We start from the raw sequence: 24218 nt of genomic DNA, 5'->3' as shown, positions 1-24218 counted from the left end.
CCCTCTTCAAATATGCTGGCATCACCCCTCTCCTCAAAAAAACCAACCCTTGACCCCCTCCGACCTTGCAAATTACCGCCCCATCTCCAACCTCCCTTTCCTCTCCAAAGTCGTTCAGCGTGCGGTCGCCTCCCAAATCCGTGCCCATCTTTCCCCAAACTCCATGTTTGAATCCCTCCAATCAGGTTTCCGCCCCTCCCGCCAATGTTCCTGCTGAGCTGCATGGCCACGTAGCTGTCTGTCAGGCCCATGCAGCCCAGAATTGACTTTTCAAATGTGAAATTTCACAAATGCGCAAAAAATTGAATGGGCCACGCAGCCTCAAAGGCGAACATTGCCTGCCATAGTACCCAAACCGCTCAAAGTCGTGACTAACAATAGTAAACAATCCCTCTTTGTCCAGTCTGCAGCCTTTGGCATGGTTGAACATTCAATTCTCCTTTAGCATCTCGCCACTGTTGTCCAGTTGGGTGGGACTACACTCGCCTGGTTCCATTCTTATCTATCAAATCATTGCCAGAGAATCTCCTGCAATGGCTTCTCTTCCCACTCCCACATCATTACTTCTGGTGTCCCCCAAGGATCTACCCTTGGCTTCCACCTATATGCTGCTCCTCAGAGACATCAACCGAAAACACAGCATTCGTTTCCACATGTACACTGACGACACCCAGCTCTACCTCATCACCACTTCTCTCGACCCCTCCATGGTCTCTAAATTGTCAGACTGCTTGTCCGACATCCAGTTTTGATGAACAGAAATTTCCTGCAACTAAATACAGTATTGGGAAGATCGAAGCCATTGTCTTCGGTCCCCGCCACAAGTTCTGTTCCCTAGCCACTGACTATCGCCATCCCTGGCAAGGGTCTGAGACTGAACCAGACATTTCACAACTTTGGTATCGTACTGAGCCAAATTTGAACTTCCGACCACATATCCGCGCCATCGCTTAGGTAGCCTATTTCCACCTACGTAACATCACCTGACTCCATCCTTGCCTCAGCTCATTTGCTGCTGAAACCCTCGTCCATGCCTTTATTACCTCGAGACTCGATTATTCTAATGCACTTCTGGCTGGCTTACCATCTTCCACCCTACGTTAACTTAAGGTCATCTAAAACTTTGCTGCTTCTGTCCTAACTAGCACCAAGTCCTGTTCACCCATCACCCCTGCGCACGCTGACCTGCATTGACACCCGGTTAAGCAACATCTCAATTTTAAAATTCTCATCCAGTTTTCTAATCCCTCCATGGCCTCTCCCCTCAGTCTCTGTAACCTGCTCCAGCCCTACAACCCTCAGGAGATATCTGCGCTCCTCAAATTCTGCACTCAAGCATCCACTCCTCAAATTCTGGCCTCTTGAGCATCCCCGATTTTAATCGCTCAATCATTGGCGGCTGTGTCTTCAATTGCAGAGACCCATGCTTTGGAATTCCCTTGCTAAACCTCGCTGCCTCTCCACCCCTCTTGCCTCCTTTAAAATGTTCTTTAAACTTACCTCTTTGATCAAGTTTTTGGTCATCTACCCCAATATTTCCATGTGGCCGGTAACATTCCTGGGATTTTTTTACTACATTAAAAGCTCTATATAAATACAAGTTGCTGTTAATCTAAATGCTTTTATTCATTTTTTCCCCTCCAGACTATATTCAGATGGCAGTAATTCGGCATAAAATCTTGTACAGTCTTTCACTGTTTTTTCTAAATCAAATTTTGCATTTCGCAAGGACACTCAAATTACAAGTACACACACTGATCCCCATTACACAATTCCAAATCAAAACATTTAAAAAAAAGATACTTTGGAGGCAAAAATGTGATCTACACTCCAGAATGTTTGGATGCTCTATTCTGAAATCTGAAGTCTCAAGTATTCCATTTCTGCTAAGCTACCAGATAATTTAAAATAATGCCCACCTCTAATCACTTCCCTATAACAACAGAAGTCAAGTGAAAATCACCACGTTGAGCAACAGGGACGGCATCATGCCTTAAAACAAAATGCCTAGCTTGACACTCCATGGTTTTAAAAGTTAGGACTACTAATACCTGAAACTCAGTATTCCAATTTTCAACAATGTCTCATCGACCAACAAGCATCACTCCATGGAGTGAGCACACACCCGTACACCTTTTACTAGGAATGCATTTGCACTTCTCGTTTTTCCATTTTTGACATGAGCACACTCAAAAACATACACAACAGTCTTTAGATTTTTACATCTGCAACACTTATTCAGGTGACATTTTATGAAGCAAAACACAAGGAATTCATGTAGTGAAGTTAATGAAAGTATAAACTAAACAGTGAAATAAAAATTAATTTTAAATAAGCAAACATTTCACCAACACTTTTGCCATAGAGTAACATTATTAAATGAGTGCTTATTTCCCATTTCAAGCATTAGAATGCTTTGATAAATGCAATGCAACAAAAATTTAACTTGTTTGTGGTTTAGATAGAGAGAATGTTTCCATTTTTGGGGAAGAGCATAACTAGAGGCCATCAATATAAGATAATCATCAACAGAGAATTCAGAAGAAACTTCTTTACTTAAAAAGAGTGATGAGAATGTGGAACTCGCTACCACAGGGAGTGGGTGAAACGAATAGTATAGATGCATTTAAGAGGATGCTAGACAAGCACATGAGGGAGAAGGGAATAGAGGGTTATACTGATAGATTTAGATGAGGAAAGACGGGAGGAGGCTTGAGTGGAGCATAAACGCTGGCATGGACTAGTTGGGACGAATGGCCTATTTCTTTGCCATATATGCTTTGTAATATTTCTCTTGTTTTAGATTAGATTTAACTTGCAGTTTTGAATATCACGCACCATAGGAGTTAAAATATTTTATGTCAACAAGTTTCTTCAGATATATTTGGTTTACTCGGTACAAAGTACTTTGACAACTCACAAGAATGCTGTGTAATCTCATTAGGACAAGCTCAGGAAGTCAAATGTTGGACTTTGATCAGAAAAATCCATCAAGTTAAAAAGGGCTTTGAACCCAGCTACAAATGGAAAAATGTCATGTCTATTGTGGGCTGCAACTGTGTCAAATTTCTCAAAGATTATGTGTATTTACAGTCCACTTAGTACCCTTAGTACAAAAAGGAATTAGGATATTAAACAAAACATTTCAGGTTGTCGCGATATGGAGCATGAGTACAGTTTTCATTTGGATTGCCTATTAGATAGATGGTGGACAGGATGCACACTGTGCCCAAAGCAATCAGCATTGAAACATAGAAAATAGGTGCAGGAGTAGGCCATTCGGCCTTCGAGCTTGCACCACCATTCAATATTCAATTCAATTCAATTCAATGTGGTTCTTACAATTTGCAGGCCTAATTTAAATTCATTTGGTGAGCAGTCAGCACAAAATGTGCATCCAAAAGACAGCTTGTAGATTAGGAGAGCAGGAAATCCAACATGTTCTCTTTCTATTTAACTCACGCCCAGCACGGTAGCCGTGTGGTGCATTGCACTGACACTCATCTGCTGCAGCTCACCCTTGCCACTACATGCTAGCCTTCGTCTTTCTCCCCTTTTTTCTATATCCAGATGCCTTGCAGTCACATGGACTGAGGGGGAGAATCCATCAGAAGATGCCTTCTCAATCACTCACCAGCATAGAAAATGGCACTTAGTATTGTACAGATACAGCATTGGAGGGGTCTGCACTTGGTGATTTACTAAACACAAATGAGTGGGAGCAGGTACCAGTGGAAAGGACAGCTTGGAAAAAGCACACAAGGCGGCCAAATTGCATCCCAGTTCTGCTGAAGAGGACAAAGATGCAGACCTTAGTGGCCTAGCCTTTCATAGAAAGATGCTTTCTGTGCAATGGATTGCATTGCCTACCAGGGAGCTTCGGTATGTTAAGAGTGTGGAGGAGTTCATTACCATTTTGTTCAGGGTTTTGGCGCTTGGGATTGACACTCTGCCATTAACCGTGGAGCTTATGGTCACCTCAGTGGATGCTGCATGCTGGGCCAACCGTGCAGGAGTCTGCTACACTAGTAGTAGCATCTCTCAAGATGATCATACTGGAGCCGTGCAGCCTCGGAGTTCAACTATTTTCTTTGCCTTGACAGGCTGGGAGCCGAATGGATAGGGGTCTCGGCCAGATCACTGATGTCCTACAGATCAATTAGTGTGCTGAGCTACAACCCGATAGTAAGGGCAATCATGAAATGGGAATGGAACTGGAACATTTAGACATCTCAGGATGACAGCATGTCACCTTTACCACCCCCTCAACCAATGCACTTCCATTTTCAGGGGTAAATGGGGCAGTCGGGCCACAAAGAAAAATCATCCCCATAAAATTGCAAAATTAACTTGTTTTACCAAAGAGACACTGAATTTTAAACAAAAAAAAAATTCACTAATTGATTTGGAAGAGCACTCACTAATACTATTGTACAAATAATGTTATTATGCAGAGAACAGCGCAATGCTAAAGCTTTGGATAAGAATTACTTGTCCAATTGGAATCTGTAAGCTTACTGCAGGCAGCTGTAATAGTTGCACAAGAATATACAATCTTTATGTCACTCCTGTCCCCTTTACATAAGGCCACACACACACACACACAAAAACACTGCATTGATCCTCTTGTCATTGCCTGAAGGCACAAATACATCGCCCTAACCTAAAGATGAAATAAACAGTGGGAGAGGAGGTATTAAGGGGTTTAGCCCGGATGAAATGTATCCCAGGCTGTTACATGAAGTAAAAGATGCAAAGTAGCAGGCCAGGCAGATAAGTTGGTTAAGAAGGCATACAGAATGTTTGCCTTTATTAGCTGAGGCATAGAATACAAGAACAGGGCGGGGGTTATGCTTGAATTGTATAAAACACTGGTTAGGCCACAGCTGGAGTACTGCATGCAGTCTGGTCACCGCATTACAGGGAGGACATGATTGCACTAGAGAGGGTACAGAGGAGATTTACGAGGATGTTGCCGGGAGTGGAGAATCCAAGCTATGAGGACAGATTAGATAAGCTGGATTTGTTTTCATTGGAATAGAGGCGGCTGAGGGGAGACCTCATTGAAGCACATAAAATTATGAGGGGCCGAGATATGGTGGATAGAAAGGGCCTATTTCCCTTAGCAGAGGGGTCAACAACCAGGGGGCATAAATTTAAAGTAATTGGTAGATGGTTTAGAGGGGATTCAAGGAGAAATTTCTTCACTGAGGGTTGCGGAGGTCTGGAACTCACTGCCTGAAAGGGTGGTAGAGGCAGTAACCCTCACCACATTTAAAAGTACTTGGATGTGCACCTGAAGTGCCGTAACCTGCAGGTTACAGATCTAGAGCTGGAAAGTGGGATGAGGCTGGATAGCCTCTTGTTGGCCGGCATGAAAACAATGTGTGCTGTAAACTTCTATGATTCTATGATAAATAAAATCATCCATGTGACACTGAACCTACATTTCATGGCACATGTGGTGCATAAATAAAATCATTACTTACTCTTGCAACCCTCATCAGGTCGCTCCACCTCTTACGGCACCTTTCCCCGGTGCATACCATTGTACTTGTGGAGGACACAGCCTTCCGATCTCATCCCATATCCTGTTGTACTCCTTTGGGGGAGGGGGAGGGGGGGGGGGGGCCTTTCCAAGACCACCCTTCGTTAGCTCGGAGTACCTCTCTGTGATATTCTCAAGAAGGGTTGGTAACTCCGTCTCGTCAAAGGCGGGCGCCCTCAACCTCCCGTCCTTTTCAATATTCTTGTGCTTGGATTTTTTTTTTACATTTCCATAATAGTTCTGTTACGATTTTTGCTTCGTAAAATATGTCTTATTCTTCAAACTGTAGAATTATTAGTGGTTATGAATATTTTTTTGGTATGGGAAAAAAAAACAAGTAATTGCTTTTGAGAAAGCCAGAAACATTTTATGCTCCAACAAGCTGCTTGTATTGTACAGCCCGTGTAAAAGACTTGTGTTAGCATGTGATGCGTCGTCGTACGGAGTCGGGTTGTATTACAACAAGCTAACGTTGCAGGGAAGTTGCAACCTGTCACCTATGCCTCCAGGAGCTTGTCTAAGGCCGAGAGGGTCTACAGCATGATTGAGAAAGAGGCATTACCGTGTTTGTTCGGGGTAAAGAAAATGCATCAGTACCTGTTTGGCCTCAAATTTGAGATGGAAACCGATCTCAAGCCCCTCATATCCCTGTTTGCTGAAAACAAGGGGATAAATACTAATGCCTCAGCCTGCATACAAAGGTGGGCACTCGCGATATCATATAACTATACCATCCGCCACAGGCCAGGCACCGAGAACTGTGCGGATGCTCTCAGTCGGCTACCATTGCCCATCACGGGGGTGAAAATGGCGCAGCCTGCAAACTTGTTGATGGTGGCGCAGCCCGCAGACTTGTTGATGGTCATGGAAGCATTTGAAAATGATGAATCACCTGTCACGGCCTGCCAGATTAGGACTTGGGCCAGCCAAGATCCTCTGCTGTCCCTAGTAAAAAACTGTGTACTGCATGGGAGCTGGGCCAGCATCCCCGTTGAAATGCAAGAGCTAATCAAGCCGTTCCAGCAGCGAAAGGATGAGCTGTCCATTCAGGCAGACTGCCTGTTGTGGGGTTACCGCGTAGTGTACCCAAAAAAGGGCAGGGAGACGTTCATCTCGGATCTCCACAGCACACACCCGGGTATAGTAATGATGAAAGCGATAGCCAGATCCCACGTGTGGTGGCCCGGTATCGACTCTGACTTAGAGTCCTGTGTACAGCAATGCAGCGTGTGTGCTCAGTTGAGCAACGCGCCCAGAGAGGCACCACTAAGTTTGTGGTCCTGGCCCTCCAGACCATGGTCAAGGATCCATGTCGACTATGCGGGCCCGTTTCTCGGTAAAATGTTCCTAGTGGTGGTGGATGCTTTTTCAAAATGGATTGAATGTGAAATAATATCGGGAAGCACTGCCACCGCCACCACTGAAAGCCTGAAGGCCAAGTTTGCCACCCACGGCCTGCCTGACATACTGATCAGTGACAACGGGCCATGTTTCACCAGTGCCAAATTTAAAGAATTCATGACCCGCAATGGGATCAAATATGTTAACTCGGCCCTGTTTAAACCAGCCTCTAATAGGCAGGCCGAGCCTTAAACGAGTCACCGAAGGCTCACTCCAAACCCGCCTGTCCTGAGTACTGCTCAGCTACCGCACGAGACCCCACTCGCTCACAGGGGTGCCCCCGGCTGAGCCACTCATGAAAAGGACACTAAAAACCAGACTCTCGCTGGTTCACCCCAACCTGCATGATCAGGTAGAGAGCAGGCGGCAGCAACAAAATGTAAACGCTGGTCGCGCCACTGTGTCACGGGAAATTGATCTGAATGACCCTGTGTATGTGCTAAACTATGGACATGGTCCCAAGTGGATCGCGGGCACGGTGATAGCTAAAGAAGGGAATAGGGTGTTTGTAGTCAAACTAGACAATGGACAAATTTGCAGAAAGCACCTGGACCAAACGAGGCTGCGGTTCACAGACTGCCCTGAACAACCCACAGCAGACACCACCTTTTTCAAGCCCACAACACACACCCAAAGGATCAACGACACCATCCCGGACCAGGAAATCGAACCCATCACGCCCAACAGCCCAGCAAGGCCAGGCTCACCCAGCAGCCCTGCAGGGCCAACAACACACCAGCCCAGCGAGGGCACAGCCAACACACCAGAACAGACATTTGTACCGAGGCAGTCTACCAGGGAAAGAAAGGCTCCCGACTGTCTCACCTTGTAAATAGTTTTCACTTTGACTTTGGGGGGGTGGGGGGGGCGGGAGTGGTGTTGTGTATCTGTAAAGCATGCACTCCCATGTTCTTCCACCAGGGTGTGCATCCCCTGAAGTCCCAAGGGATCCCAGCATCCTTTGGGAGTACTGTAGAGAAGCCGGCCCCTAAGGCCTGTTCCTCACTCTGGAGTGTCTTAATAAAGACTGAGGTCACTGTTACTTTAACCTCCCTGTGTGCAGTCTCATGTGTGTTAAGAACACAATAGTTAACACAAACCAAAAACAGGTCGAGGAGACCATGACCGTCGTAATCTTTTATTTTTAAAATTTACAACTAGCGCATCTCCCTTGGTGGTGCATACATTAATTCAGAGGGTATAGTCTCACTCTTACCAATTAGCTTCTTGCGCTGCTTCTCACTCAATCTCTCTCTCCCATCTGCTTCGCAATGACAACTTGTATTTATATAGCGCCTTTAGACATAATAAATGCCCCAAGGTACTTCACAGCAGTGTTATCAGACAAAATATGGCACCAAGCCACATAAGGCGATATTAGGCCAGGTGATCAAAAGCTTGTTCAAAGAGGTAGGTTTTTAAGAAGCATCTTAAAGCAGAAATGAGAGGGAGAGGTTTAGTGACGAAATTCCAGAGCTTAAGGACTGCACAGCTGAAGGCACAGCCATCAATGGAGACACGAAGGAAATGAGGATGCACAAGGCGGCAGAACTGGAGGAACATGGAGATCTCAGAGGGCATCAGGGCTGGACGAGCTTAGAGATAGGGAGGTGCGAGATCATGGAAGATGAAAATTTTAAATTTGAGGTATTGCTGGATTGGGAACCAATGTAGGTCAGTGAGCAACAGCGGTGATGGGTGAACAGGACTTAGTGCAAGTCAGCGCAAAGTTTTGGATGAGCTGAAGTTTGTGGAAGGTGGAAGAAGGGAAACCGGACAGGAGAGCATTACAATAAGTCGAGCCTGAAGGCAACAAAAGCATGGATGAGAGTTTCAGCAGTAGATAGGCCAAGGTAGGGATAGGCAATATTATGCAGGTAGAAGTACGCAATCTTGTTGATAGGAGAGGGTATGGGGACAAAAGCTCGGTCAAAATTGCGCACTCCACTCCAAAGGTCGCAGCTAGTAGGTTGTGGCATGGAAAATGTTGTTGATGGATGTAGACCATATTTTCCAGTGGTGGATGGAGAGAAAATAAAATGGCCTGCAGTGCTTGGCGGTCCCACTTCATATTCACACCCCTCAGTTCCCATTGCATTCAGTACCCCTCCACTTACCACCACAACCTCAGTACCATTGCCTCTCTACCACTTAATCCTTCTCTCCGTCACCTCTATCTATTTTTCCCCTTCATCCCCCATTCTATCTTCCTTCACCCACTACACTCTCAAGGGCAGGTAGATAACATCCTCACGCACCCCCCCACCACCCCCCTCATCTTATCGGCTTCCAGTCCCCATTACATTCCCTTTGTACCCCTTCCCCATCCTACCTAACTGCCCCAAGTCCCCTGTCAATTGGTTTCATGCACTCCTATGACCATACCCACGACCCCTCCCCCAAAGCTGGTAGAGTCTCCTCCCCATTCCAGTCGCTCAAGCTTCATTTTAACTCATGCCTTAACAAAGCTGGGATGCTTCATTGAGAGCAAATAAAAGCATGAGGGCTAGAAGTAACGTAATGGAAAAGTATTAAAAGAAGTATGCAAGAGACTTACAGCAAACTCATACTGTACACAAGATTTTTAACATAGGGACAATTTTGAATTACTCATGCTTTCAAATTGTTAAAGCATTTTTTTAAATTATGTTTTTATACAAGAGAGAGTAATAAAGGTTACCATTTCACACTAGCTTCCTTTGATCTGCAACTAACAAATTAGAAGTACCTTCCAATCTATAAACTTCACTCACCAACTATTAACATCTAATTGGCCCAAGCAACTTGCTATTGAGAGCAATTAGGTATTGTGGACTTGAAAGGAACAAGCCAGGTTACTTTAAAAAAGGGACACGCCTAGTTAAATATAACTATATCACATGTGTTGTGCATTATATCATGTAATGCTGCTTTTTTCACACACACCAACAAAAAGTAGTATATTGTTTTTAAGCAACCTCATTTTTTTTTACAAAAGCTAATTTAATCACAAGAGGGACATAAATTCAGGGGAGTGGGCTTTGTGCACTGGAGTTCGAAATCTGCCATGGAGCAGTAGAATCCTGGATAATGACTTCCCAGCCACATAGTCAACTACTTCTTCAAAAGGAGAGAAAAAAAACTGCTATTTAAATTATGAACTATTCCTTGCAATGGTAAAGATCAACTAATGTACATGTTGGCCTAGATTTGCGCCGACTTTGTGACCATGTTTTCTCTGCGATTTGACCCTCCGTGATGAAACATAGAAAATAGGTGCAGGAGTAGGCCATTCTGCCCTTTGAGCATGCACCACCATTCAATAAGATTATGGCTGATCATTCCCTCAGTACCCCTTTCCTGCTTTATCTCCATACTCCTTGATCCCCTTAGCCGCAAGGGCCATATCTAACTCCCTCTTGAATATATCCAATGAACTAGCATCAACAACTCTCTGTGGCAGGGAATTCCACAGGTTAACAACTGTGAAGAAGTTTCTCCTCATCTCAGTCCTAAATGGCCTACCCCTTATCCTAAGACTATGTCCCCTGGTTCTGGACTTCCCCAAGATCGGGAACATTCTTCTCGCATCTAACCTGTCCAGTCCCGTCAGAATCTTATACGTTTCTATGAGATCCCCTCTCATCCTTCTAAACTCCAGTGAATAAAGGCCCAGTTGATCCAGTCTGAAAACATCGAACATGAAAACCCAGTCGGCGGGATCATTGATGACCTCTTTGCAACGGTACTTTCACGTACCGCAGGGGAGAGGAACGCCAACGTGAAACGACATGCAACGTCGTGGATTGCGTTACCGTCGTACTTTTGGCTCTCTCGTGACCTGTACGCCACGCCCAGAATACTGACAGGGTCAAACCAGCCCTGCCAACAGCGGTAAGTATGAAAACCTGCAAAAAAGGCAAGTTAAAGTTTTTATTTTTTAATTATTTCTCAGTGGTTTAGTAGGCAAGGGTTTTTTGAATGTTTTTTGCAATTCCCCCCCCCTCCCCCTCCCAAGGCCTCTCGCACAGCGCTACCGGACTAAAGTTGCCGAAACTCGCAGTTTGCGCCGCGAATCCTCGTGCAACACCAACTTTACCGCTGACGTAAAGGCTGAAAGTTAGGCCTAAATACGGTCGCACAGCGAAAACGGTAATTTTGGCATAAAACTACCGTTTTCGCTAAAAACCAAAAATCTAGATCGTTAAGTGCTATCCCCCACTTAACACCTTTTAAAAAATAAATATTTTACAGATTAGAACGCAGCAAATACTAAAGCAGTTTATTCAACCCAAATACAAATTATAGCTCACCTCCCAATTCCATTAAACTTACTCATTCGATAGAATTTAAGTTATTCACAGTACACAAAAGCGAGTGGAGTTCAATTCTTACTTGATAAGTAAAGGTTCAACATAGTAAAGCTCCCCAGTGAAGTTCTCACTTTCCTGCAGATTTGTTCAGAAAGAAACACTAAAAAAAGAGAAACCTTCAAAAAAAATGTTCAGGTTACTGTTTTGCTGATCGCCTACAGTATACTATTGACCTTTACATACCATTATCTACCAATTATTAATTGATAGTTATTTAGGGCTGATGCCCATAATGCAAGAAAATATGAATATTGGAAATAGTGAAAAGTTTACTGTTTGAGTATATGCTGACGGAAATCAACATTGCTGCTACTTCTAGCAGTTTTCAATTAGTCATTCCAGACAGGCCCGAAATTAGTTTGCACACACAGAGAGCGAGCACTTGTGTACAAGAGATTCTATCAATCGTGTGCAACTGTGAACATGCATGGAGGTTGTGGTCTGGCCCAGGATTTGATAGCACGTAAGGAAATTGATATGCTTTCTTTTGGAATAGAAGGCAGACAGACTGTGTGCATTTTGTTCTAAACTTAAAAGTGATCAGTTAAATAATGTTCTTCTGGCTCTTCAAAAGGCTCAGTGTAAGAGAGTGTGGGAGTTGTAGTTCCAAGGAGAATCAATCACCTTGATTTATTTTTGTTCTATTTTTATCGAATGTTGAGTTGAGGAGGAAATATAACTGGAGTTGAAGTGTCAAGCCTAATGAGACATCTTCTTGCACTTGAAAAGAGATACAGAAATACAAGTTGTTATGTTCTTTGCATCCAAAGCTACTTGCATTTGAAAGTGTTGTATTTACATAGATTTCAATTATAAGTAAGCCCACAATCCATTATTTACATTACTACCTCATTCAATTGTACTCCATTCATGCATATAGACTTGCTGTGTTATGCTCACTGTATGGGCCCAAGTTTCCACAAGAAAAAAAACGGGCGCCCATCCGAGCTGGGCGCCCGTTTTTCGCGCCTAAAAAAATCCTCGGTATTCTCCACCGACTTACAGGTCCTGTGGCACTCGGCGCAGCCGGCACGAGCTGTGGGGGGGGGGGCGGAGCCAGGTCCCTGCGCTGAAAACAGTGCCGGGACCTCTGCACATGCGCGCTACAGTCGGCACGCAAGTGCAGTAGCTCCAGGCGCCGAACTGTGTGGGAGGGGCCCGAAGCACGCAGCCCCTAGCCCTGGCCCAATGGCCTCACTGGGGCTGCGTGAATGAGGCTCCTCCCATGGCCAGCTCCTGCTCCCCGCCCGACCAGACCCGACACTCGCTCCCCGCCTCCCCCCCCCAGACCCGAGACCCGCTTCCCCCCCCCCCCGACCCGACCCCCGCTCCGCCCCGACCCGACACCCGCTCCCCCCCGACCCGACACCCGCTCCCCCCCGACCCGACCCGACACCCGCTCCCCCCCGCTCCTGATCCCCGACCCCCCTCTCTTCCCTCCCCCCCCTCCCTCCCTCCCTCCCCCCCGCTCAGCGGCACGAATAGCTGCAGAATTCTCCCTGGCTGAAGCACTTTCACACAGGTAGGAAGATGGTTTATTTAATCTTTTCTTGGCTTATAAATGTTTATTCAGGTTGGATTTATTTGTATAATATTTGTATAAGTATAAATAAGAATTTATTGTCGAATTTAATGAGTTCCCTTCCCCCCCACCTCATTCTGGACGCCTAATTTGTAACCTGCGCCTGATTTTTTAATGTGTAGAACAGGTTTTTTCAGTTCTACAAAAATCTTCACTGGCGCCATTCTACTTTAGTTTGGAGTACATTTTCCCACTGGAAACTTTCAAATCAGGCGTCAGTGGCCGGACACGCCCCCTTTTGAAGAAAAAATTCTGTTCTAAACTAGAACTGTTCTACCTAACTAGAACTGCAGAAAAAAAAATGTGGAGAATTGCAATTTCTAAAATAGTCCGTTCTCCACCAGTTGCTCCTAAAAATCAGGCGCGAATCATGTGGAAACTTGGGCCCTATATTACCTCCTGATGGTGCACAAAATCATGTCAATTATGACTTGTAACAATGACTTAATTTTAATATTGAAAGTATCTAACCCTTCTAGAATAAATTAAATTATGTTTAGTTTCAAAGTCCGAATTGCATTACACTCCAAAATGATGGAAAATGCACAAAGTGTGTTTCTGGAGGTGTAGTAATACCTGCAGATCCCCCCCAAGAAATAAACCTTGCATTGTTAATGATCACATTCCCTTCACAAATTCACACTAGATGCACCCCTGTGAAAAATGCTTCTTTATGTACTTGCAATACAAGTGTTGCGTACAGCTCAAGTTACAAGTTAATCTACTGCTGCACTCTCAGCATCGCCAATTGTTTGCACATCATTGCCAAGGCCTTTTAAAGGTTTGGTTTTCACAGAAAAACTGCCCAACTTATGTAATATGACCCCAAGTCACTGCTGAAATTCCTGGAATTCCATGCAGTAGAATAGAATTTAACTTATTCAGTCTCTAAAGCAGTGGCAGCAGTCATAGGTCTGCATTGAGGGCTATGTTGAGTTCCTTTAGATTATTTGAATGGTCAGATTTGGGGGTGGGGAGGGGCTTTTTCAGCTTTGTTGGAGCTATTCATCAGCTTTTGAGAGCTTTCTAGTTTGGCATATATGATTAAATAGAAGACAATGTAAATCAGGAAACAGTAATTGGGTTTTTTTAATTCTGAAGATTGTAAAGGAAGGAAATACTGAAAAGCTAACAAGTTGCAGTTTTGACATCCAAGGAAAGAATGAGTTAGAACAAGAGACTGCGATTAATCTTGGATTTGAACACAGTGACTGCAGATGGAGTAGGGGCATATAGAATAGCTAATTAAGAGTTATGGGAAAACATTGCAGCCAAGTTTAGAAGAGCACTATCCATTGTGTTAATATGACAGCGAAAGGATATGCCAGACAGAGGCTAAACGCAAACTTATTCTTGTAATCAAATCTATTACTATACCTGTATATGCAAAAGGTGTGGGTGCGACACTATGGAACTGTGGTTGTATGTTGTGCTGTTACATGATCCATTGAGAAGAGCAGGACACTCCTTAACATTATGCGACTGGCTGCTCTACTTATCCTCTCCCCTCCAGGTATTTGAAAATGGCATTTACCCTCATTATTTTCACAAATCCTTCCCTAAATGACCTGATACCCAAACAACTCAAACTGTGTCAAACCAGAAAAAAAAATTAAACTTGCAGATACCTCCAAAGACAATTATTTACCTAAAGCTGCAAGCCACAAGGCAAAGAGCCAGCAGCAGTGGGTTCACTTTTAAATTGATTTCATTCCCCACAAGCAAATCTAATCATACTGTAAAACAATCTTCAAAATTAGCTTCTACCTTCATACAACATCCCCCAGGATGAACTTGTAATTTAAGCTGCAGGTATACATAACATATTCAACACTTGTATAGTAGGGGAAAATTAAAGTACATAAAAGGAGCATTTTTCAGAGGAGAGGATCTAGAAAATGTTAGCGTCGTCCATTGGCCAAGGGAGAAAGCAAATGAACTTGGAAAGCGGTCATGCATGTATGGGCATTTAAATCCCCCAACAGGAAAAGAATTAAGCAAACAAATCATCCTACTGGAGAACATCAAGCAGAATCTGTTCATTATCCATACCTCCCAGTACGCTAATCTTCGCCACCAAGGAAACACTGAGCCCGCTCCTCCACCCGATGAAGAAATTCAGATGCCACCCATTCCTCCCCCCCTTTCCACCACCCAATCCCATCCTGAATCTAGTTATCACCTTCCAACACTGCTTGACTTGAATAATGTGCTTGGCCTCGACCCTCGCAACCCCTCCGAGCCAAAGAAGGAAATATTAGGAAAGTGACAGAAAGGTAGGTTTTAAGGAGGGTCTTAGAAGAGGAGAGAGAAGTAGACAGAAGTTCAGGACAGAGTTCCAGAGCTTCAGGCCTAGACAGCTGAAGGCACAATGGTGCAGCGTGCAAAAGCAGATCGGTTGTTGCAACATCAATCATGAAAGAATGATGTAGCTATCTAAAAAATCATATCTTCCCTTCCCCTCCTTCACATATTGGGACCAGTGAAGGTGGATGACGAGAAGGCCAAAAAAGCAATCTGAGGCAAATTAATCTAATTAAATTTATACTGCATTTTACACTCTATAGTATGCACTTGACAATGGTGTTTTAAGCAGGTAGCTTAACAGGATATTTAAGAGAATTTATCAACAAATGCAGCCTACATAAAATGCCCAACAATTAGACAAGTGCCATCCCAGCTGAACACGTGAAAGGATCAAGCTGCTCAAATTGACAGCTGGTCAAGAGAATTAAAGCGTTGATGTCGTATTGATATTTTTGCCACTAAATGGCTGGCATGATGAAAAAGATTAGAACATGACTAAATGAATTGTTTCTAGACTTTGAATCATTATCAAGTATCAGGCTTTTGGCAATTTGATGCAGGAGTTTGAAGAGATGAAACAGTGTTACATTTTTACACTACAAGATCTCTGCCTCACGGCCCAAGTGAACTGACTGCCTCAGTTCTCAATTTCTGTGTTTCACTGTTCTAGACGACTTCCTCTTGCTTGTTCATACAAAGTGCTGTCTTTTTTCTGGTCATTATTTTCTCGGTGGGGGGTGCTGGTGGAGAGCAGTGCTAGAAGGGGGAAAATTTACATCCTTGGGGCATCTAATATGCTTCACACCAATTAATTACTCACTGAAGGGTGGCTGCCTCTCATAGAATCATACCCCACCACAAGCGAGTGCCTTCCTGTGAGAAGATAAAACTTTCTGAAAGTAACTCCAGTGATTACATTTTGCACTTTGTGCAAGGCAATCAGAACTTGAATTAAAAAAAACAATTCACTGCATTGTGATTTGAACAAAATTAGACATTACTGTATTCAGCGAGATTGCCTTGATAGGTTAGTATGCAGGTACAGCAAGTGATCAGGAAGGCCAATGGAATCTTGGCCTTTATTGCAAAGGGGATGGAGTATAAAAGCAGGGAAGTCTTGCTACAGTTATACAGGGTATTGGTGAGGCCATACCTGGAATATTGCATGCAGTTTTGATTTCCATATTTACAAAAGGATATACTTGCTTTGGAGGCAGTTCTGAGAAGGTTCACTAGGTTGATTCCAGAGATGAGGGGGTTGACTTATGTTGGGTCAAGTATGTTGGGCCTCTACTCATTGAAATTCAGAAGATTGAGAGGTGATCTTATCAAAACATATAAGATTATGAGGGGGCTTGACAAGGTGGATGCAGAGAGAATGTTTCCACTGATGGGGGAGACTAGAACTAGAGGGCATAATCTTAGAATAAGGGGCCGCCCATTTAAAACTGAGATGAGGAGGAATTTCTTTTCTCAGAGGGTTGCGGATCTGTGGAATTCGCTACCTCAGAGAGCTGTGGAAGCTGGGTCATTGAATACATTTAAGACAGAGATAGACAGTTTCTTAACCGATAAGGGAATAAGGGGTTATGGAGAACGGGCAGGAAAGTGGACCAGAGTCCATGATCAGATCAGCCAAGATCGTATTAAATGGCGGAGCAGGCTCGAGGGGCCATATGGCCTACTCCAGCTCCTATTTCTTATGTTCTTATGGTAATCATGTGCAGAAGAACCAATAGATAACAAACACGTTTTAAAAAGATGACCCCCCTTCTCCTCCCATCTATAACTATAAAAAAAATTGTTTTTTACATGTATATGTGCAGAGTTGCTCAAGCTGAATACATTAAAAATTGAACTAAAGCAAGACATAAATTATTCAGTCATATACTAATAAGCATTGTGCAATATCTATATATCATACTTAGTGTGGGAATAAAAATTTTGTTTTTCTACTACCTCCAAAAAATTAAATGTTATAAAATAATTTAAAAAGAACAGTGCAGGTAGAATCAGATGCAGTAAGCTAGTACTTCATATTTCACAGAGTAACCGAAGTCACTTGGGTTAGGTCACCTGCTAGAGATAACTACGAAGTGCTATTTTTCCTCTCCCCTCCGCCACTCAACAATTTATGAAAATATCATATAATATTTTAATTAATTCTTCCTTGGTTGGATAAAATTAAGCTAACTTTCCTACTTCAGATTGCAAATAGTAGCAATTCCCTTCCCTCCATACAACTTACACTTTTTAAGCTATCATTGCTTATTTTGTCTTTCAGACGAGAGGTTAAACTGAAGCACTGTCTGCCTGTTCAGGTGGGTGTACAAGCATACATGGCAATATTTAAAAAGAGCTGAGGTGGTCTGTATATCCTAGCCAATATTTATCCTTCAACCAACATCTCCAACACAGATTAATTGATCATTTATCTAATTTGCTATTTGTGGGACCTTCCTGAGTTAATTAGTTGCTATGTTTGTCTGCATAACAATGATTACACTTAAAAGTATTTTATTGGCTATGAAACACATGGGGACATCTTGTCGACAGGTAAGGCATCGTGTATCGGGTACAGTTGCATAGTGGACTCGTAATCTAACAGGCTGGACTAATAATTGAGATGCAGGTCCAAATCTCACCAAGGCAATTTGTGAATTTGAATTCAGTTAATTAAATAAGACTGGAATACAAGACTTGTATCAGTATTGAGGGGCATGAAGCTATCAGATTGGCATAAAAACCCAACTGGTTCACTAATGTCCTGCAGGGAAGGAAACCCATCATCCTTCCCTGGTCTGGCTTACATCTGACCCCAGGACTACAGCAGTGCGGTTGACTCATAACTGCCCTCTGAAATGGCCTAACAAGCCACTCAGTTGTATCAAACCGTTGCAAAAAATACAAGAATAAAACAGGAAGGACCTTCTGCTATCGACCGAGGCATCGGACTCAGACACAACAAAAGCACACCCAGCCCTGTTGACACTGCAAAGTCCTCCTCTCAAACACCTGGGGAAATGACGCCCTCCATCGTGTTGTGTGGCACTACCACCGTACTAAAAGAGAGTGTCACAACAGATCTGGCAGCTCAAAACTGGGCATCCACAAGGCGCTATGGGCCATCAGCAGCAGCAGAATTGTATTCCACCACAATCTGTAACCTCGTGGCCCAACAGATCCCTCACTCTACCACCATCATCCCTCACTCTACCAGTCAACCGACCCTGGTTCAATGAGGAGTGTAGAAGAGCATGCCAGGAGCAGCATCAGGCATACCAAAAAAATGAGGTGCCAGCCTGGTAACGCAATACAGGACTACATGCATGCTAAACAACAGAAGCAGCATGCTATAGACACAGCTAAGCAATTCCACAACCAGCAGACGAGATAAAAGCTCTGCAGTCCTGCCACATCCAGTCGTGAATGGTGGTGGACAATTAAACAACTAATGGGAGGAGGAGGCTCCAAACTAAAAAAGCTCGACACCATCCAGGACAAAGCAGTCCGCTTGCCCAACACTCCACCCACCACCGGTGCAACATGGCTGCAGTGTATTCCATCTACAAAATGCACTGCAGCAAATCACCAAGGCTTCTTAGACAGCACCTCCCAAACCCACAACCTCTACCACCTAGAAGGACAAGGGCAGCAGGCATATGGGTGCACCATCATCTGCAAGTTAACCTACACCTCCAGGTCACACTCCATCCTGATGTGGAAATATATCGCTGTTCCTTCACTGTCGCTGGGTCAAAATCCTAGATTTCCCTACCCAACAGCACAATGGGAGTACTTTCACCACACAACTGCAGCAGTTCAAGGTGGCAGCTCACCACCACCTCCTCAAGGGTAATTAGGGATGGGCAATAAATGCTGGCCTTGCCAGCAATGCCCACATCCCATGAATGAATTTTTAAAAATTTAAATGCAAAAATATTCTCTCTTTAGTATGAGGTGTTCTTAATTGGTACAAGTTTACCTATCCTACCCCCAGTGAAAGCTTCCAGCATCAGATGACCATTTTATCAAAACTATTACCGATTATATAATAGCTAATTTCAAAACAAAGCTCTATCTGGTTTAAAAAAGGGAGGTGTACTTGTGCTGCTTAGGCTATAAAAGGCTGCCATTTTACATGTAGCACAATTGATTGCATCTCAATCAGCATATCATGGAGCAACAGATATGACAAAGTTACTTCTATTATTGAGTCTTACTGCCAAATTAAAACAGATAGTCTTGCTGGGGGGGAGGCAGCAAATAAGGCAAGTGAAGGTGCATCAAAAATGTGGTTGGCAAACTTTCACAAAGTCATTCTTCTTCACCTAAAACAGTTTGCGAGGGAGTGGGTGTTTTTAAATATGTAACAAACACTACAAAACCTCTTGGGCACTCAACCAACTAAGTTGTATGGAAAGCTAAGCCACACCTGAACTTGGAATGCTCGATTCCAATACTGGGCAGAGTGCAGGGAATAAAAAGTCACTCTCCTTGAATGGGTCACCTTACATCTTGATCAGCAGCATCTTGGACATGCACAAATATAGTTTTAAATAGTATAATGTTCAAGTACATTATCTTTTATTTGGAATTACCTAAAGTTAGGTTCCAACACCACCTAAATTTATGTATACGTATGTTTGTGTATATACACACACACACACATATACACACAAACAAGTCTCACCATAGATTCAAACATCTTGGGGGGGGGGGGGGGTTGAATCTTTTATTTCAGAATGTGCTACCAAACTAATATTGTTCAGCTTAACATGCATCAACATTCTCATAATTAATTTCAAGAACATTGAGGTAATACTCGTCCAGCCTAACTCAATCGATTGGCAAATAAACATTGAGCACGTTTCTAAACGTGTCCTACTTCTAGCCTCGTAGCTTCTTTACAATCACGTTTATCAGCCAGTAATATCGTGTGTTTTTTTAACAAAACTTATCCTGGGAATTATTTTACATCAACCACTGAACAGAGGATGTTCAGATTAATCGGAGGAATTCTCACTGCAAAAGGAGACAGAACATTACACACAAGAAAATCTATGCGGGGCTGCCACAGAGCAACGAGGAGGATGTACTCAAGAAGTTCTTGGGCGATTTCCATTTTATTATAGACAGATGTAACAACTATTCGGCTTTGATTTAAACGCTGTATCTGAATCATTGCTGCTCCTTGTGACGGTCGGTAAATGACCCCAAAAACAAACAGTTCGGTAAATCTGCTTTATCAAAATGTCGAAACACAAGACAAAAACTGTAAATAAGTGTGCGCGGTTGATAGGCGCGCTGGACACAGGCGGCGGCCCGGAGCTCCTCACTTTATTTAACAAATCTCCCACCCCCACCAGTTATTAAGTGGAAGCTGCAAGGTCGATCTAAAAATATCATCCAGCATTTACTTGGGAAATGTAGTCATGGAAGAACCATCAACCCAGTGAAATGTCCCAAACTTCAGGTTTAGCACCCTTCCCCAGCCCGGAGCCCCCGCCCAGGGGCTGTTGCTGGGGAGAGGCTGCAGGCTGCAGAGTTGTCAGGAAGGGCCAGCTGCTCCCCTTGGGGCCGCGGAAACGGCGAGTCCGGCTGCACCTCAAACTTTACGGGGGAGGGGGGGGTGGGTGGGGGAAGGCGGCCGACAAACAGCGCTGCAAGCCACGTACCTGGTCGATAGAGAGATTTATCGCCTCGCTGAGGGGCTGCAGGAGAGTAGAGCCGGTGGCACCGCTGCTGCTGCCACTCGAAGCCATGTTTGACAGCGAAACGCTGCCTGCCCACAGCCATAACAACAGGAGCCCCGCCCCCCGCCCCGCTCGGCGGCCAATCGCGTCGCCCTCACACACTGCGCCAACGCCCATTGGTTCGGGCGGCGAGGAGGCGGGGGTCGCGCTGTCAGAGTCCCGCCTCGCTACTGGCCAGCCGCGCTGTCAGTCGCCTGACGTCACGGAGCATGGTGTTGGGTCCTCGAAAAAGTGGCGTATTTCTGGCATCAAGATTGAATGAATGAAAAAGAGGGCAGCATTGTGTGGCACAGAAAGACTGGTGTAATTTAATGGGCTTTTTGGAAAACTGAAGTTTTTATTCCTTTCCATGCTCTTAATCAAACTGATTTCAATACACACTTTTTCTCTCCATTAGACTTATTTTTTGGATCATGGAATGTTTGTATTGCGGTAAAGGTTCATCTGAAGTTGCGGAGGAATTTACAAGAAGCAAAAGTAAAGATTATTCAATTTAAACATTTAAACTCCTCATTTATGAGTTTGTGCTTTTGGCTCATTTATAGTGCATTTGTTCGATTGAAGGATTTTCACCGGAATCATTAATTTATAAGAACATAAGAAAATAAGAAATAGGATCAGGAGTAGGCCATACGGCCGCTCGAGCCTGCTCCGCCATTCAATAAGATCATGGCTGACCTGATCATGGATTCAGCTACACTTCCCCGCCTGCTCCCCATAACCCCTTATCCCCTTATCGTTTAAGAAACTGTCTATTTCTGTCTTAAATTTATTCAATGTCCCAGCTTCCACAGCTCTCCGAGGCAGCGAATTGCACAGATTTACAACCCTCTGAGAGAAGAAATTTCTCCTCATCTCTGTTTTAAATGGGCGGCCCCTTAAGATCATGCCCTCTAGTTCTAGTCTCTCCCATCAGTGGAAACATCCTCTCTGCATCCACCTTGTCAAGCCCCCTCATAACCTTATACCTTTCGATAAGATCACCTCTCATTCTTCGGAACTCCAATGAGTAGAGGCCCAACCTACTCAACCTGTCCTCATAAGTCAACCTCCTCATCCCCCGGAATCAACTTAGTGAACCTTCTCTGAACTGCTTCCAAAGCAAGTATATCCTTTCGAATTTACCAAATGCTCCCAGTCTATTGGCCCAGACTTTGCTGGAGTGGGACATCTTGCAGCATGCTTTGTTAAGATTTTTTTCCTCACCCTTCAGCTTGAAAATGTTTTGCGCCGTAAATTGCTGGAAGTGCATAGGGCATCTGGGACCATGGTGAACGGCGGGACCAACAGTCTAGTCACAATCTCAATAATTCCCTTTCTGGGTCAGAGAGATTGAGTAGCATTGCAGGAACATGCTCCAGTGCAGTACTGAGGAAGCCATTCCACGGATGAGACGTTAACCCAAGACAACATCTGCCCTCTCAGGTGGACATAAGATATCCCATAACACTATTTCAAAGAAGAGCAGGGACGAGCCGGTGTCCTGGGTAATATTTATCCCTTAACCAACACTACAAAAATACAGATTATCTGGTCATTGTCACAATGCTGTTTGTGGGAGCTTGCTGAGTGCAGATTGGCTGCAAATTCTGGGCCATTATTTCACTTAGGTTGTCAATTGGATGTTTGTAGTCTAGTACACCATAAACTTAAGCTCGTTCAAAACTCTGTTGCCTGTATCCTAACACGCACCAAATCCCGTTCACTTATCACCCCTGTGCTCGCTGACCTACATTGGCTCCTGGTTGAGCAATGCCTCAATTTTAAAATTCTCATTCTTGTTTTCAAATCCCTCCGTGGCCTCACCCCTCCCTAACTCTGTAATCTCCTCCAGCCCTATAACCTCCCGAGCGATCTGCGCCTCCCCGATTTTAATTGCTCCAGCATTGGCGGCTTTGCCTTCAGCTGCCAAGGCCCTAAGCTCTGGAATTCACTCCCTAAACCTATCCGCCTCTCTACCTGTTTCCTCCTTTAAGATGCTCCTTAAAGACGCTACCTCTTTGACCAAGCTTTTGGTCATCTGCCCTAATATCTCCTTACGTAGCTTGGTTTGATAACATTCTTGTGAACCACCTTGGGATGTTTTATTACATTTAAGTCACTATATAAATACAAGTTGTTGTTGTTATTGTATATTTGGCATCCAGGAAAGGCATCCAGTGGATGAGATTTTTGGCATCAAGTCAATTTTGTTTCCATTGTTGGTAGACCTGAGTTTCAAATATGCTTAGCATTAATATACCACCTTGCTTGGTTACTACTTTGCCTCTATTGTTATCACTGATGGTAAGTTGTCCACATATCTAGCTTTGTTTGAAATACTCATTGTCATTTAACAAGGCTTCTATTTTGCCCACCGAAAAAAATGCAAGAAAATATTAAGCTGCAAATTATACAGATTATTTTTCAATTGTCAAGTTACAGATATCCCCTTCATAAATTCCTGATTGTTAAATCACAAATGCTTCCTTGTTTATTAGACTCTTATGCAAAGCGTATGGTGGAGGGTGTAAATAGATACACGTTGGTTTCCGACTTTTGATTTATACTGACAAATGTCTTTGGAGCTAAACACAGCACCATACACTTGTCAAAACAGTGCAGGCCAATCCAGGGCCCCATCATGACTCATACGTAAGTCTTGTTGCTGCTGTTAAGAAGCTGAATTGTTTGTATGCTGTAGGTGGTAATTCTCGGGAGATCAGGAATTCCCATATATGATATGCATGCAGCTCATTCAAAACCAATTTTCATAGTAGCGGCAAGTGAAATTAGGTAGGAACCATAAAAAGGGTGGGGGAGGAGAGAGGAGCAAGGAGTTCCTGGGAAAGGGGAAAGCAGCACAGAGTGTCAGCATGGATTGGTAGAGAGGGAAACACTTAATAATTTATTTGGTGCATTTTCCAGCATTTTTAGAGTACACTTTTACACAAATACATTGGCCACTATCTTGGGTTCTAGATTAAATTGAGGTCTACAGCTAGAAATTAGGCAATAAAAAGTACAACATTTACAACAGGGTAGATTTATCTTCAATAGGATTATTTGTGTTTAAAGTGCCTGTAACAAAGTTTACCATTGGAGACCTGGGCTGATATGAGAGGCATCAGACAGAGTTAATAGGAGTTTCCCTACCCCAGTTTCACACCCTGGCATCACCTACCCCTGTCCCTTAGGGTCTTGCAGCAGTGTAATTTCTGATTACAGTGAGCTATGCCAGGGGAGAACTGCTGATTGTTTCTTAATAAACAATTTCTTCTCATAGGTTATTG

At 43.8% G+C, this 24218-nt stretch overlaps 1 protein-coding gene across 2 annotated transcripts in view; it reads right to left on the bottom strand.

The window, feature by feature from the left end:
- Nucleotides 1–20987, bottom strand: part of LOC139267123 (lysophospholipid acyltransferase 2-like) — a 205027-nt gene extending 184040 nt beyond the window's left edge. Inside the window, exons 1-2 of one of the 2 annotated variants that reach the window (XM_070884954.1) lie at nt 20869–20945; nt 16011–16063 (exon numbers count right to left, since the gene is read on the bottom strand). In XM_070884954.1, the coding sequence (XP_070741055.1) occupies nt 16011–16031 (21 nt within the window). In that variant the 5' untranslated portion in view covers nt 16032–16063; nt 20869–20945. Of the gene's footprint in view, nt 1–16010; nt 16064–20868 lie in introns of both variants that reach the window. The other variant, XM_070884953.1, reaches the window with a different exon arrangement.
- Nucleotides 20988–24218: the final 3231 nt, after the last annotated feature.

The sequence above is a fragment of the Pristiophorus japonicus genome, chromosome 7, assembly GCF_044704955.1.
Source record: "Pristiophorus japonicus isolate sPriJap1 chromosome 7, sPriJap1.hap1, whole genome shotgun sequence".
NCBI classification, from domain to species: domain Eukaryota; kingdom Metazoa; phylum Chordata; class Chondrichthyes; family Pristiophoridae; genus Pristiophorus; species Pristiophorus japonicus.
The sequence above is the reverse complement of the archived record's forward strand: the minus strand, read 5'-3'. Positions and strand labels throughout refer to the sequence as shown.